Here is a 12,165-nt window from a genome sequence, read left to right as displayed (position 1 = left end):
CAGTAGTTTTAAAAAAGCCTTTTTTCATTTTCGGAAATGTGTTTTTCTATTTACCTGCAAAGATGTTATTCGAAAAATAGTGTGGCTTTCATTTGAGGATGTTTTTGTTTTATGGATACAAATTATTCGAAAAAATGCACAAAAAAAAATCTTAGTGCCTTTTTATTTGGTCACTCTTACCTTTAAAACACTAACCTGCTCTGTACCAAAGTCGATTTAACTCTTACTGGAACAAATCAAATCTGACTTGTTGTAACAATTTGCATGTTATCTTTCATAATAGAACAAATTACAAAGCTATAAACACAATTAATCTGTGTTTTTCTGCACACATGTCATTTGTATGTATCTCGTAACATCTTTTGATAGTAAAAATCTCATCAACTTCGGGCATCTTGTTCGGATTAATCCTCTGTCTTCTTGCCTGTGGACACTCCCACAGTCTCTGCGGACACACCAGCTCTACAAAGAGTCTGGCTCTTATTTTGGAGTCCCTGTGGGCGAACAAGTAACTATCCAGTGCAATCAGAAGACTGTGCCACTCACGCTTTAAAAGAACAGTCACAGCAAATGTCCTGCAGAGGGTCGTATGTTGTCTGCTCGCAGCTTCCATTGTAGTGAAGGATTATAAGTTATCACGCTCATTGGAGGACCGTCTGCTTTCATTCCCTCTCTCCTGTGTCCTCCCTTCTTCAAATCCTCTTCATTCGTCTTTATTAGAGAGCAGACTGAAGATGAAGCTTCCTTAAGGCCTTTGCGGAAGCACCCATCTTTGTTGGGGTTGTTGTTATTTTTTTTACTTCTCACAGCTGCTACATAAGAGGCTTAAGAATTGATGTAAAATATTGAATGGAGCTCAGTTTTATTTCACTGACAACAACCTATTTGTTTCCATTTAGTGCAATGGAAAGTACAAATGCTTTGAGTTGTAACCTCCTAACAAGTGTACTGTGTTATGAAGAAAACCTGAACAGTGTGTATATTATTCCAATGCACATCTGGAAATGATGGCAATGGTTCCCAGTTTCTTCATTTTTTTTGGTTCAACTGTTACTTTTTATGTTTTGTTTTGTTTTGTTTTTTGGAGCAAAACATTCCTTAATTTGGTGTCTGGGGTGCTGTGGAAATGATACAGAAAAGGCTGCTTTGAGCAATTGAATGTGTCTGAAAGTAGCTTACAATCCTGATAACTGATGGGCCCAAGAGTGTGAGCAGTCTAATATTGGATTGCTTGGAAAAATGTATTTCTTGAATTTAATACTAGTATTTTACATAAACACTTCTGAAACTTTATTTTGAAGAGATTGAAAACCATTCATGAGAGTTTGATGTTCATGACACCTCGTATTAAAAATTGTGGCATCTTTAAACAAACTTGTAATTACCAACTCTTATATCTGTCAATCAACAGAAATGTAGATGAGTTACAAAAACTGTATTTATAACCAGTCATACAGTGCCTGTACAAAGCCAATGAGTATTTTTTATTTATTTCTTTTCTCAATTCTTGATACTTGGTCAAGCTTGTTATTTAATTTTCATTTTTGTTTCAGAAAACTAATAGTGGGCCCACATAAGCTTAAATGCATGCAATTATACATTTGACAGTGCTTATTAAATGTATTAAACAGAGCTGCAGCCTGCCTGGAAGTAAGTAAGGGTCATTCACTATTTGGTTGACTGCTCGAATAATCTGTCTCTATTGAAGTGGCTGGCAAAGCAACTTTCACTGCTTCGGTCTCCTCTGGTGCTCTCCTTCTTTCAGCCTCAGGCATCCTTAGCTTGATCATCAGTTTCCAAAAAGACCATTAATTCCCAAATACAAACAAATACATTCCCCCAGATGATTCATTGTAAGTTAAAAACAGCGAAAAGTGAGAATCACTGTTGTAACTGGTTGTTTTCCCTGCGTTTGTCATTGCAGCAGCCAAGACTTTGCTGAACAAAAAGGCAGATGTCAAGGTAAGTCTTCCTCCAGGCACTGCACTCTGTTCATCACTTCTTGAACAGGTCACACACTTTGCTTCTTTCTCTTTCTCTGCTGGATTGTTGTCGCATCTCTCATCTGGCTCATCGCGTTGTCTCACAATAGCTTTCATTTTTTCATTTTGTGTGTATGTCGAGTAGTCTAAATATTTCACAGCATATGAGATACATGTTGATGGTGGTTTTGTGTGCAGACGGTGCATTTCTGAATGAGGGCTGCTGGACTTCTTTTTTGAGTCGTAAAATCCACAGCCCTACTTTGGCTACACATCTGTAAACACGTGTGTGTGTTTGTGCTTTTGTGTGTGTGCGCTGCTATCTCTGCCTACATGTTGCTTTTCCAGCGCACAAGCCTTGTGTAGCACATCCTTTCTTTTGATTTGGCATTATTCAGCTCATTGCCACCTCTCTATCTCCATTATTAAACGAAACCATCTGCCGACCCCCCTCTCCCCTGCCTCCCCATCACTTCCTCTCCGTCTCGTCCCTCCATTTCTGTCTCTTCCTCCTCTTTCAGAGCTTCCTTTTTCTCGCTCACCCCATCTGGTCTTTAACCCTGTATTCCTGCTCATCTTTTTAATGAAGATCTCTCATCATCCCACGCTTGCACGTAGACACACTTCAGTAACACCATCCCACGCGCAGCGTCCATGAGAGTGCAGCGTGCATGTGTGCATGATGATGTGCGACAAAGCATGGAACGTGGTGTTCATGCTCCTCAGCATCAGACATTGTGTTTGGTAGCACTTTGTGCACATGCAGGTGTGTGTGTGTCTGTGTATACAAATGGGTCTGTCTGTGTGTGGGTGTGTGTCTGTGTGTGTATTGATGTGTAAACACATCCAATTTGTTTGTCAGGTTGAAAAGAGGACTGAGCACCCAAACTGGGGGTGTGAGCATGCCTGTACATAACGAGTGTTTAAGCGTGGGCGTCCGCCACTGTGGTAGGCTCATGTGCCAATGCCGCTGTTTGCGTGTGCGTTTATTCAGTTTGTGTATGAGTATGCGTGCGTGTGAATGCCCCACCCCCCACCCTACATGCCCCCCCCCCGCTCAGTCAGTTCAGCAGGGAATGTGACTCCGGTTCCAGGAATAGCTGCCAGTCTGGACCCTGGAAACTCAGATGACAGAAATAGACACTTACTTCCACTGTGGCGCATTCATTGCCTAGCAACAGGCTCCCCACACATACAAGAACGGGCTCTCGACCCAAACCATTTCTAAAGGCGTCTTCTCCCTTCATTGCATTTCCACTTTCTTCCTTTTCTTCTTCTTCTTCACTTGTTTATCCGCCTTCTCTTAGCATTTCCTTTTGGTTTCCGCTGCAACTTGGACCTCTTCTCCTTCCCTTCCTCCTCCTTTTGTCCCGCTGAAGGCCTTTCAGCTGCAACACCTGACCATTGCGAGTTCATTCTGACACAAAATTGCCCAACACCTTTCACCTCCTGCACTGCCAACTACCATCCTAAATACTTATTCACCTTTCCAAGCATTATTGTAATAGATGTCAGTTGTTGGGCTTCATATGGGAACAAGATCATATGTGCTAAAACTAGAGCAAGTTTACTCCAGATGCAGACTGTCTGTACTTAATATTGGATTCTATTCGATTGTTATTTTGAAGCAACTCTGGCATAAGGACATCAATATCTAGTTTCATCACATGGATGGAAATTAAATCTAAATAATATAATAATATAATATAATAAACATACAGGTTATAATAGCATGATGCTGCTACAGCCAGGTCCTCATTGGTACATTCTACTATAACTGTATAAGTATTTTATTACTTGATACTGATCAATACATTGTTTTTTTATCCAACAGTTTTATATCCAATGTTACAAAATATAGACTTATAGCAACATAGGGTTGTGTTAAAATGTCACACAATATTGTCTATTTTATCACATTTTAAGCTTAATACTTGAGTTTTGCTTTGAAATATTCTGTAAAATGGTGGAACAAAGAATTGTCTCCATACATTGTGAAGAGTTATGATGTGATGATGTTTTTTAATCTGTTTGGATCGAATGGATATTTTTTGCCTTCCAAACAGAGTCAAACACAGCTGTAACTTCAATCGTTGTCCGGATACAAGTATTCTTGACCACTCGTGATAGTCTTCTAAATTGTTAATTAAACATGGAAAGATGGAAATTCATAAATATCAATATTTTGTTTTGTTGACTTCTGTATAAAGCCCAATGTGTCAAATATCAATCTAAAACAAAATTGTAGTATTTCTTTATGAACGTGGCGGCTAACAAAAGCATTAAAGTGTTCTCGCAAACCTCAGACACAACAGACATTTGGATTCAAGTATTTTGTGTTGTTTTTGCCCATTTATTAATTTATGAATGCTACAGGTGACAACAAATAGTTACGGAGGCATGACTTTAAATATAAAATGAGCAATGGGAAAATGGTTTGCTTTTTCTTGTCTTACCATTTTGCTTCTCCTTGTCCCGGTTGCTTCTGTAGCGAGGTGGATTTTGCATTTGAATTGCGTGCACTTTCTTACTTTTGCAAAATCTTCTGGATCTTCGTTTTGTGAGGGGCCTGGTCTTTCTTCTGCTTTGCTGAAGCTCCCTGGATAATGCCTTTTCTTCACCACTGAAACTTGCCATGATGACAAACTCTTTATTGAAATGTATCACGTTCGGTTTAGTTTCAAGACTTGCGTTGTGCTCTTTGTGCCGGTCCATTCACTTATTGTCACTGGTTACTTTATTTTTTCTTATATGTTTTCTTTTATACTTTTTACCACCTTCCCATTGAACAATAATTCCATCCATCCATCCATCAATTGCCTGAGGACAGAAACGCAAGTCCAGCTCTACTGTCCAGTACATGGTGAGCATGCTCTTTGTGCATTTGCCCAGTTACTCTTTTTCTCCCCCATTTCTCTTTCCTTTCGCTTCATCCTTCTTCTTGTGTGTATTTAACTTGAAGTAGTCAAGAGTTTTTCACTTCACCAACCAATTAGTCTGTGAGCCACTTCAACCCAGTACATTGACATTCAAACCACAGTCAAGTCTCATGTATCTTCAGGAATGTTCTCTGTTCTGCAACATTAGAAGCTACGGAAGCCAAGTTGCTTTTAAAGAAAGATAATGATGGTGATGAAAACCATGTACAAAATCATGTTTCTTTGACAGTACATGTCAGGAAGAGTGCTGGTCACACTGTTTGACCGACGAATGGGCAATCATTGCAAATAGACTTCAGTAAGACCACCTCTGACATTCTGACAACCTAATGGAAGAAAGGCACTTTACTTCCATCAGAGTTAGTCTAGAAATACTTCAAATCTTTAAAAGGTGCATTTTAAGACAGAGAAAACACGTATAAGTCTAGTTTTGTTACTGACCTCTTCTGTCCAACACTGCACTGCACTGTAGTGATCTTTTAACTAACAGAACAAATCTATAAAGGAGTCAACTGAGTGGCCTGGATTCTCACTGAGACAAAAAAAAACAAAACAATTGAAATGTGTCAGACCAAGATGCTTTTACCAGTGCATAACAAGCTTAAAACCATGTGAGAAGGTTTTAAGCTTATCTATTTAAACCGTAACTTTGGCGTTGTGGTGATAGAAGATCTTTAGAGACTTTCCACTTGCTCTTCAGTTGGTGAAGACACTCATACGTGAATCAAACAGTGCTATTGTTTGTCTGGAAGCAGCTTTGTTAAGTTCTCTCAGCATGCTTGTTTGGTCCACACAAGGGTGTTGGATGGCAGCTTTGACACTTCCCAAATAAACAGCACCAATAGAGCAGTTGCACCGGAGTTAATTTTAATCAAACCAGAATCACAGAGTGTGAACACACCCTGACAATGTGACGCATGTAGGAGTACGAGTTTGGTACTTGAACCACCTGTAACAACTCTTTACTGCATCTCACCCTTTACTCAGAAAGTAAACAAGGCAACAGTGTCCTTCACGCTGATAAACAACACAGGAATCTTTGTTTTTATCATTAGCTAAGCGGCGTTTGATTTCAAACTTGTTGTCCTCTCCTCTGCTCCCGTGGGACTCTTCTTTTCTCTTTGACATGCCGTCTCTTTTGCCACTTCTTCTCTGATCTCCTTGAAGAACTGGCTATGGACACCTTTTCCAATTGTATCCATTTTGGTACCCATGTTGAACATGTGTGATCACCTCTTGTATTTGTTCAACTATGGATTTTACCATAATGGTTTTGCTGTCATCATGGCGAAGAGCAGCAGCTGTCCACACCACTTGCGAACCGTGGGATTCTTAAGAACTGAAGCGATTTATTTTCACAGACACACACAAAATGAATGCTATGGACCTACTGCAAAACAAGCTTTAACTAAGAGGGCTCACCCACTAATCTTTACTGTGATGGGGAGTACATTTCCAGTTGCTGGCTCTCCTCTCTGCGCAGAAGATGCAGAGTGATGGCTGACAGCAGATTTGGTTGTGTGTGTGTGTGTGTGTGTGGGTGTGTGGGTGTGTGGGTGGGTGGGTGGGTGTGTGGGGGGCTGTTTCTTTGTGAAAGTTATGTGTGATTTTAGTGAAATGTCTATATGTCAGCTTATTGTCAGCTTACACTGGCTTTATTTTTATGGCTGTTTATATACATGCATTGTGTGGCGTCTTGTATATGCTGACATCCTCTCCACTCTCTCTTTCTCTCTTCCTCTCTTCCTCTCTCCCGAGTAAGCCCGGTGGCTTACAAAACCCACAATATGGTTAACATTTATACACACACATGCACACGCACGACTCAACTCTTCCCATTCTGCAAGCCAGTTTGAAAACTCCACAGTAACTATGATTCAGCATCGATGCAGAACACACTACACAGCTGCCTTGTAATGTAGTCCAGTCCGGTGGAGAATCATGGCCTCGGAATTTGAGGCGCTGATCCTCATCCCAGTTGCTTCACACTCGGCTGCGAACCGCACGAGTGCACGCTGAAGATCCGGGTTCGATGAAGCCAACAGAATCATCTGCAAAAAGCAGAGACGAGATCCTGTGGTCGCCAAACTGGACCCCCTCTGGTCCCTGGTCGTGCCTAGAAATTCTGTCCATGTTTTGTTCTTTTAAGTTTCTTTAAATCCATTTTGGGTTTTTTTTTTTATTCCAGGTAGGACTTTCTGAGAAGTGAGAGCATTTCAAGTCAGATTTTTCCCTCATCGTCTTACCTTATGTATGCTTATGAAGACATCAATGAATACAAGAATTCTCTTGACCTCTGAGTGAGGAGTAGGAAGTATTTGCATGTGACGGTGTGAAGTTGTGTTTTATGTAAAGCAAGCTGACTTCCTGGAGTGACTCACATCTGTGATTCACAAAGGCATTATAGGTTCCATGCAAAAATCATTGAGCTCACTCTGAGGTATAAAAGGATGGACCATTCTGTGATGTTTCTTCTTCAAATGAGACTTGGATGAGGCTCGCTCTGTTGATTTACTGTGGCCAAATGGCACAGTTGGAATCGGTGCGATGCGGTCTCAAGCTGGGAATGTCGTGAATAGTGATGACGTCACACATTTCCACCAGCCCACTCCTGTCACCTCTCACAGTTACAGATCAATCACAAGAATTCATGTTTTAGGTGCCAGCTTCGATCTTGCTGCTGCTGCCAGCATCCAAACACCCCGATGAGATGTATTCATAACACACCTTTGCATATCTTACAACACCTGTGATTATTTACTGAATTACTTTATATGAGTCAAAATTAATTTACTTTAATGTAAGTGCAATGTGCACAATGTCAGCATGAGCAATGATGTGCAGATGATTTAGACTTAAACATTTGATTTTTATTCATTTTGTAAGTTCATGCTCATTTTCAGTTGGATACCATAAGTTGACTGGAAGTGTTTGGAAATGAAAAAAGAGCTGCTCAGTGGTTTTGCATCTCAACTGACATATTTTCTGCTTCATAATGTGTCTGTTGTTTTCAGAGGCTACCCAGATCCTTTTAAAACAATGCTCAGCTGTTGTTATATATGCAGGATTTGGAAAACACTAACTGAATGGTTATTTATTACATTCCAAAACAAGTTCAGCCCTAATGGATCGTTCATTTCTGTGCAAACTACTAATGGTTTTTGCTCTAATGCAGCCCCGTACTGAACCTTAAATAATTTTCATCCAAAATTACATATATTCCATCTTAAAGAAGTTCAGCTGAAGAGGACCTGCTTTATGTTTTTATACTGTTTTCACTTTGCCTGGGTGGCATTTCATTTGCATTTGTAGATGCAGTGATGCACTATGTTCACAGGCGATGGCCTTCAGACATGTTAGCTCATAAAGTCACTTCTACAAAATAACTATGCTTTCGATGCTTTGTTGCCTGCGGTCCTTAAGCCCACTGCCACATTGTTTTCACTTAGTTACTTGTGCAAAACAAGATTTGTATTTATTTATTTATTTTTGATCTCCCAATTTGCACGTCATTGGCTGTTTGTTGTGTATCTTTTATGCAGTGCAACAACGACATTTTGGGGGGGATTTGGGTTGCATGGATATAACAAAGCAAAGCAAAACAAAGCAATATCCACCTTCTCTGTATTGTGGGAGCAGATTTTATGTTTGAGCTTGTCTTAGTCATTCGGTTCATCATTCAAAGTGAAAAATGAATTAACAACTAGTGCTTTTATGCCATGGATATAAAACGTACAAAAAACATCATCATTCATTCTCACAGGGATACAACTATAAAACTATAAAACACCTTTTTTACGTACAAGAACACGCGTGCATGGACACACTTGCACAGGAACTCACCTCTTGCTGTTTTTAACACTCTTGTTGTGTTTCCTCCTTGTCCTCTCCTTTCCTGCACAGCCCCAGACAAACAGCACCAAAAACAGCATAGTCACCAGCCCCAAAGGAAACATCCCTTCACCTGCTCTGGTATTTACCTCCTAACCCCTCCTTCACCTGTTTGTGTGTTTGTGTGCGTGTCCCTCTCTGCCGTCCCTACCAAAACTCGAGCCGTCCACATTCCCCCCCCACTGCAACTTTCTCCTTCCTCCCTCCTCTCTGTCTGTCCTGTTTTTTTTTGTCTGTTGTGGTTGTTTAGCCTGCCGCTGTGATGATCACAGCAGCCGTATCAGTCTGAAACCTGCAGGTGGTGTCAGCAATCATTGCCCCGTGTCAGGTGGGAATGCCGTGTGACTTACACGCAGGTTGATACTGTGCCGCCGTGTCATTTCCTCCTGTCACTGTGAGCTTGCCAGAAAGGAACCGACAGCCAGTACCTGCCGGGTCTGTCAGTGCGATTTACCTCCTTCCTCCCGTAGAGAAGCTGTTCCCCGCTGTGTATTGTGGAGTCCAAAGGTCTGTACATCAACCGGCCAGCAATGTTGCACAGCAGCTGATTTCAGAGAATCCCCCCCCCCCTCCTGCATTCACTGTGAAAATGTGTTAAATATGTTAATGGATTAGGATAAATTCATGTTGGCTGTTGACCGGCTGGTCTCAGACCTCTTTCATGTGTCATCTGTGCGCAGTTAGGCCAGGAGGATAGTGTGAGCGCAACAGCAGGAGTTTAACTTCACATCAGGCCTCCAGGGAGATTCATAAGTGCTTCATATCTCGGTCTGTATGGGGTGACATTTCTGATGACATTTACTGATGCAGTAACTTTCATGTACTGCAATTCTCAATTCTAAGTAGTATACCTTTTTTTTTTTTTTTCGTATAATACAGTTATACACCTTTATCTGACAAAGGTCAGATAAAGGCGTATATTTTTTATTTTTTTTTATTAGTATTTTATTGTGATTTTCCAAAATTTACAACAGACAATCCTTCACAGTACAGGCACATTTCTCCCAAACTCAATGTCCTTTATAATATCTATACTTGTAACAAAAGGGAATACTCACAATAAACAAAGGAAAATAAACAGATAAGAAAAAGAAAAAAAATATAAAATAAACAAAAATACAAGAAACAGAAAAACAAGAAACAGTTGTAGCTTAGAACCAGGGGTAAAAATAAAAAAATGCTTTATATATATATATATATATATATCTGCCCGGCCTCTATAGAAAGTATTACCGTCCTCAGACATGCGTCCCTCAGACAAGATTAGTCCACAGAAGCAGACATACGTTTCAGTAGGTCCTACACAAAGTCAGGTCTATGTTGCTGTATATATAGTAGCCATCCTTTCCAGTTACACTTAAATTTGTCCACTTCCATTCTAAGAGACGCAGTCAATCTTTCCATATTATAAATGTTCAACATTACATCCATCCATTCATCAACAGTCGGCACCAGATCCTGGCGCCATCTCTTGGTTATAGCCTTTTTTCCAGCCAACACCATAATCCTCAGTAATTTACCATCTTGTTTATTTTTCAAATTCAAAGTCTTTAATAATCCAAAATACAAAATCTTAAAACTAGTTGGAATCTTAGTTCCAGAGACCTCCCCTATTATTTTTGCTATCTCTACCCAATATTGATTAATCAAGGGGCAACCCCAGAATATGTGGAAGTGATCTGCTTTAGCTTCCCCACAGGATCGCCAGCATTTGGTGTCCCCGTGTTTCCTCTGTACCGGGGTCGCAAAGAACCTTATGGTATTCTTCCATCCATACTCCCTCCAAACCAATGAATTTGTAGTTTTCCACTGGTAATTGCTTATCTCCTCCCTCTAAGTAGTATACCTAAAACTTGCAGGATGTCATGAACAGCGAGGGAATACAACAGAGTTATCAAAATTATTAGTTTCTCAAGAACATATATCTGAACACAATCTTACATTTCTTCTTTTTAGAATTTGTGCTTTACCTCTCCACATGTGCTCTCACTCCTCCTTGCTTTGAAATTCGCATTCGTGTACTTAAGAGTTTTTGTGGAAGTGTGGGCTCACGCATGGAGCGGGAGAGGGTTTCTTTTTTTTTTTTTCCCCCGATCGTTGAAAGGAATTGAAAGTGGGAGGGCGACTGTGATCTCTGTGCTGTTGCCAGGGACTTCAGCGAGTTAGTGTTTTGCCATTTGGTGCATTAACGCATTCATTCCAGAGCTACCGGGCCACAATCAGCCTGACCTCGATCCTCTGACCTGGAAATACAAGGCGTATTGTGTGGGAATCTTAATGGTACAAATATCCTTGGACATATAAACATTTTACACCTATGACCATATAAAGAAATGATTTAACCTTAGGTTTAAAAGGCAGCCGTGTTAAAGAGAGATCAGGTCAGAGATGTGAGTCAAATCCCTCCCCTTGAGACATAATGCCATAAACACTTGCCCCACCCCCTGCCTTCATCTGCAAACCCCAGGTACTTTGTACTTGCTCATCATCATCTCCCAACTTGCCACCGGTGCCTGTTGCCCTAGGAGACGGTTGCCTTGACAACACTACCATCATCACCAGGGAGACAGCTGATGATTGGTCATCAGAAGGGTGTCACTTCCCCGGGTGGCGAGGGGAGGTGCAAAGGATTTGAGATCGGCTGAGATTGGGTTGTTGTGATTTATAGTTTGCCAAGTCACACTTATTTGTGGATCATGAATTAGTTTTCATTTTTCTTTTATCTTGTCTCAGTCTAATCACATTTGAGTAGCTGCTCTTTAAGGTAACACAAATGCAATACAGTGGGGTCTGAATCCACAAAGGTCAGGGACCAAATTCTGCTAAGAATATCCCTTTTTCATGGCAATAGGTTGGAGGAAAAAAGTAAAATAAAACTCTTTTTTTTTTATTGTGCCAGTGGTTGATGTGATGTCACAGGCTGTAGATTTAACATTTCGGGGATTTGTAGTAAGTTAGACAGAAATGTTATCAGGCAACATGAGTGACTGAGCCAGTTATATGACAAGAATCCTGACAGTCTTTTTTCCGAAGGACGCTGGAACAATGCCAACCAGTGATGGCTTTTTCTGTTATGACGAGTGTGAAAGAACAGAATGGCCCATTTTCATCTTGTGGGGCATCTCAAGTCTTTCTTTTTTCCCTTCTTCTTCTTCTTTTTTTTTTTTTTTTGGAGGTCCATATTTGTCCACGTCACACTTTATGCATATTTTATGAGCTCTTTGATTTTCCTCTTCATGTGTTTGTCCCCTTGCATTTCACAATCATGTTGAATGTGAAACGCTGTGCAGAATTATGCATGCACAGCAGGGCGGTGCAGAAGTACCCATGTACAACTAAAGCCCGGAGAAGTT

The 12,165-nt window shown here is 40.6% G+C and overlaps 1 protein-coding gene across 4 annotated transcripts in view; it reads left to right on the top strand.

The window, feature by feature from the left end:
- LOC308132350 (calcium/calmodulin-dependent protein kinase type II subunit gamma-like) overlaps window positions 1–12,165 on the top strand; it is a 77,067-nt gene that overhangs the window by 53,648 nt on the left and 11,254 nt on the right. For 3 of the 4 annotated variants that reach the window (XM_080499419.1, XM_080499416.1, XM_080499417.1), the window contains exons 13-15: window positions 1,925–1,962; window positions 4,813–4,845; window positions 8,825–8,893. In XM_080499419.1, the coding sequence (XP_080355545.1) occupies window positions 1,925–1,962; window positions 4,813–4,845; window positions 8,825–8,893 (140 nt within the window). The remainder of the gene's footprint in view (window positions 1–1,924; window positions 1,963–4,812; window positions 4,846–8,824; window positions 8,894–12,165) is intronic. The other variant, XM_080499418.1, reaches the window with a different exon arrangement.

The sequence above is a fragment of the Blennius ocellaris genome (genome assembly GCF_963422515.1).
Source record: "Blennius ocellaris genome assembly, chromosome: 7".
In the NCBI taxonomy this organism is placed as follows: Eukaryota; Metazoa; Chordata; class Actinopteri; order Blenniiformes; family Blenniidae; genus Blennius; species Blennius ocellaris.
This window is presented reverse-complemented; position numbering and strand designations above follow the sequence as displayed.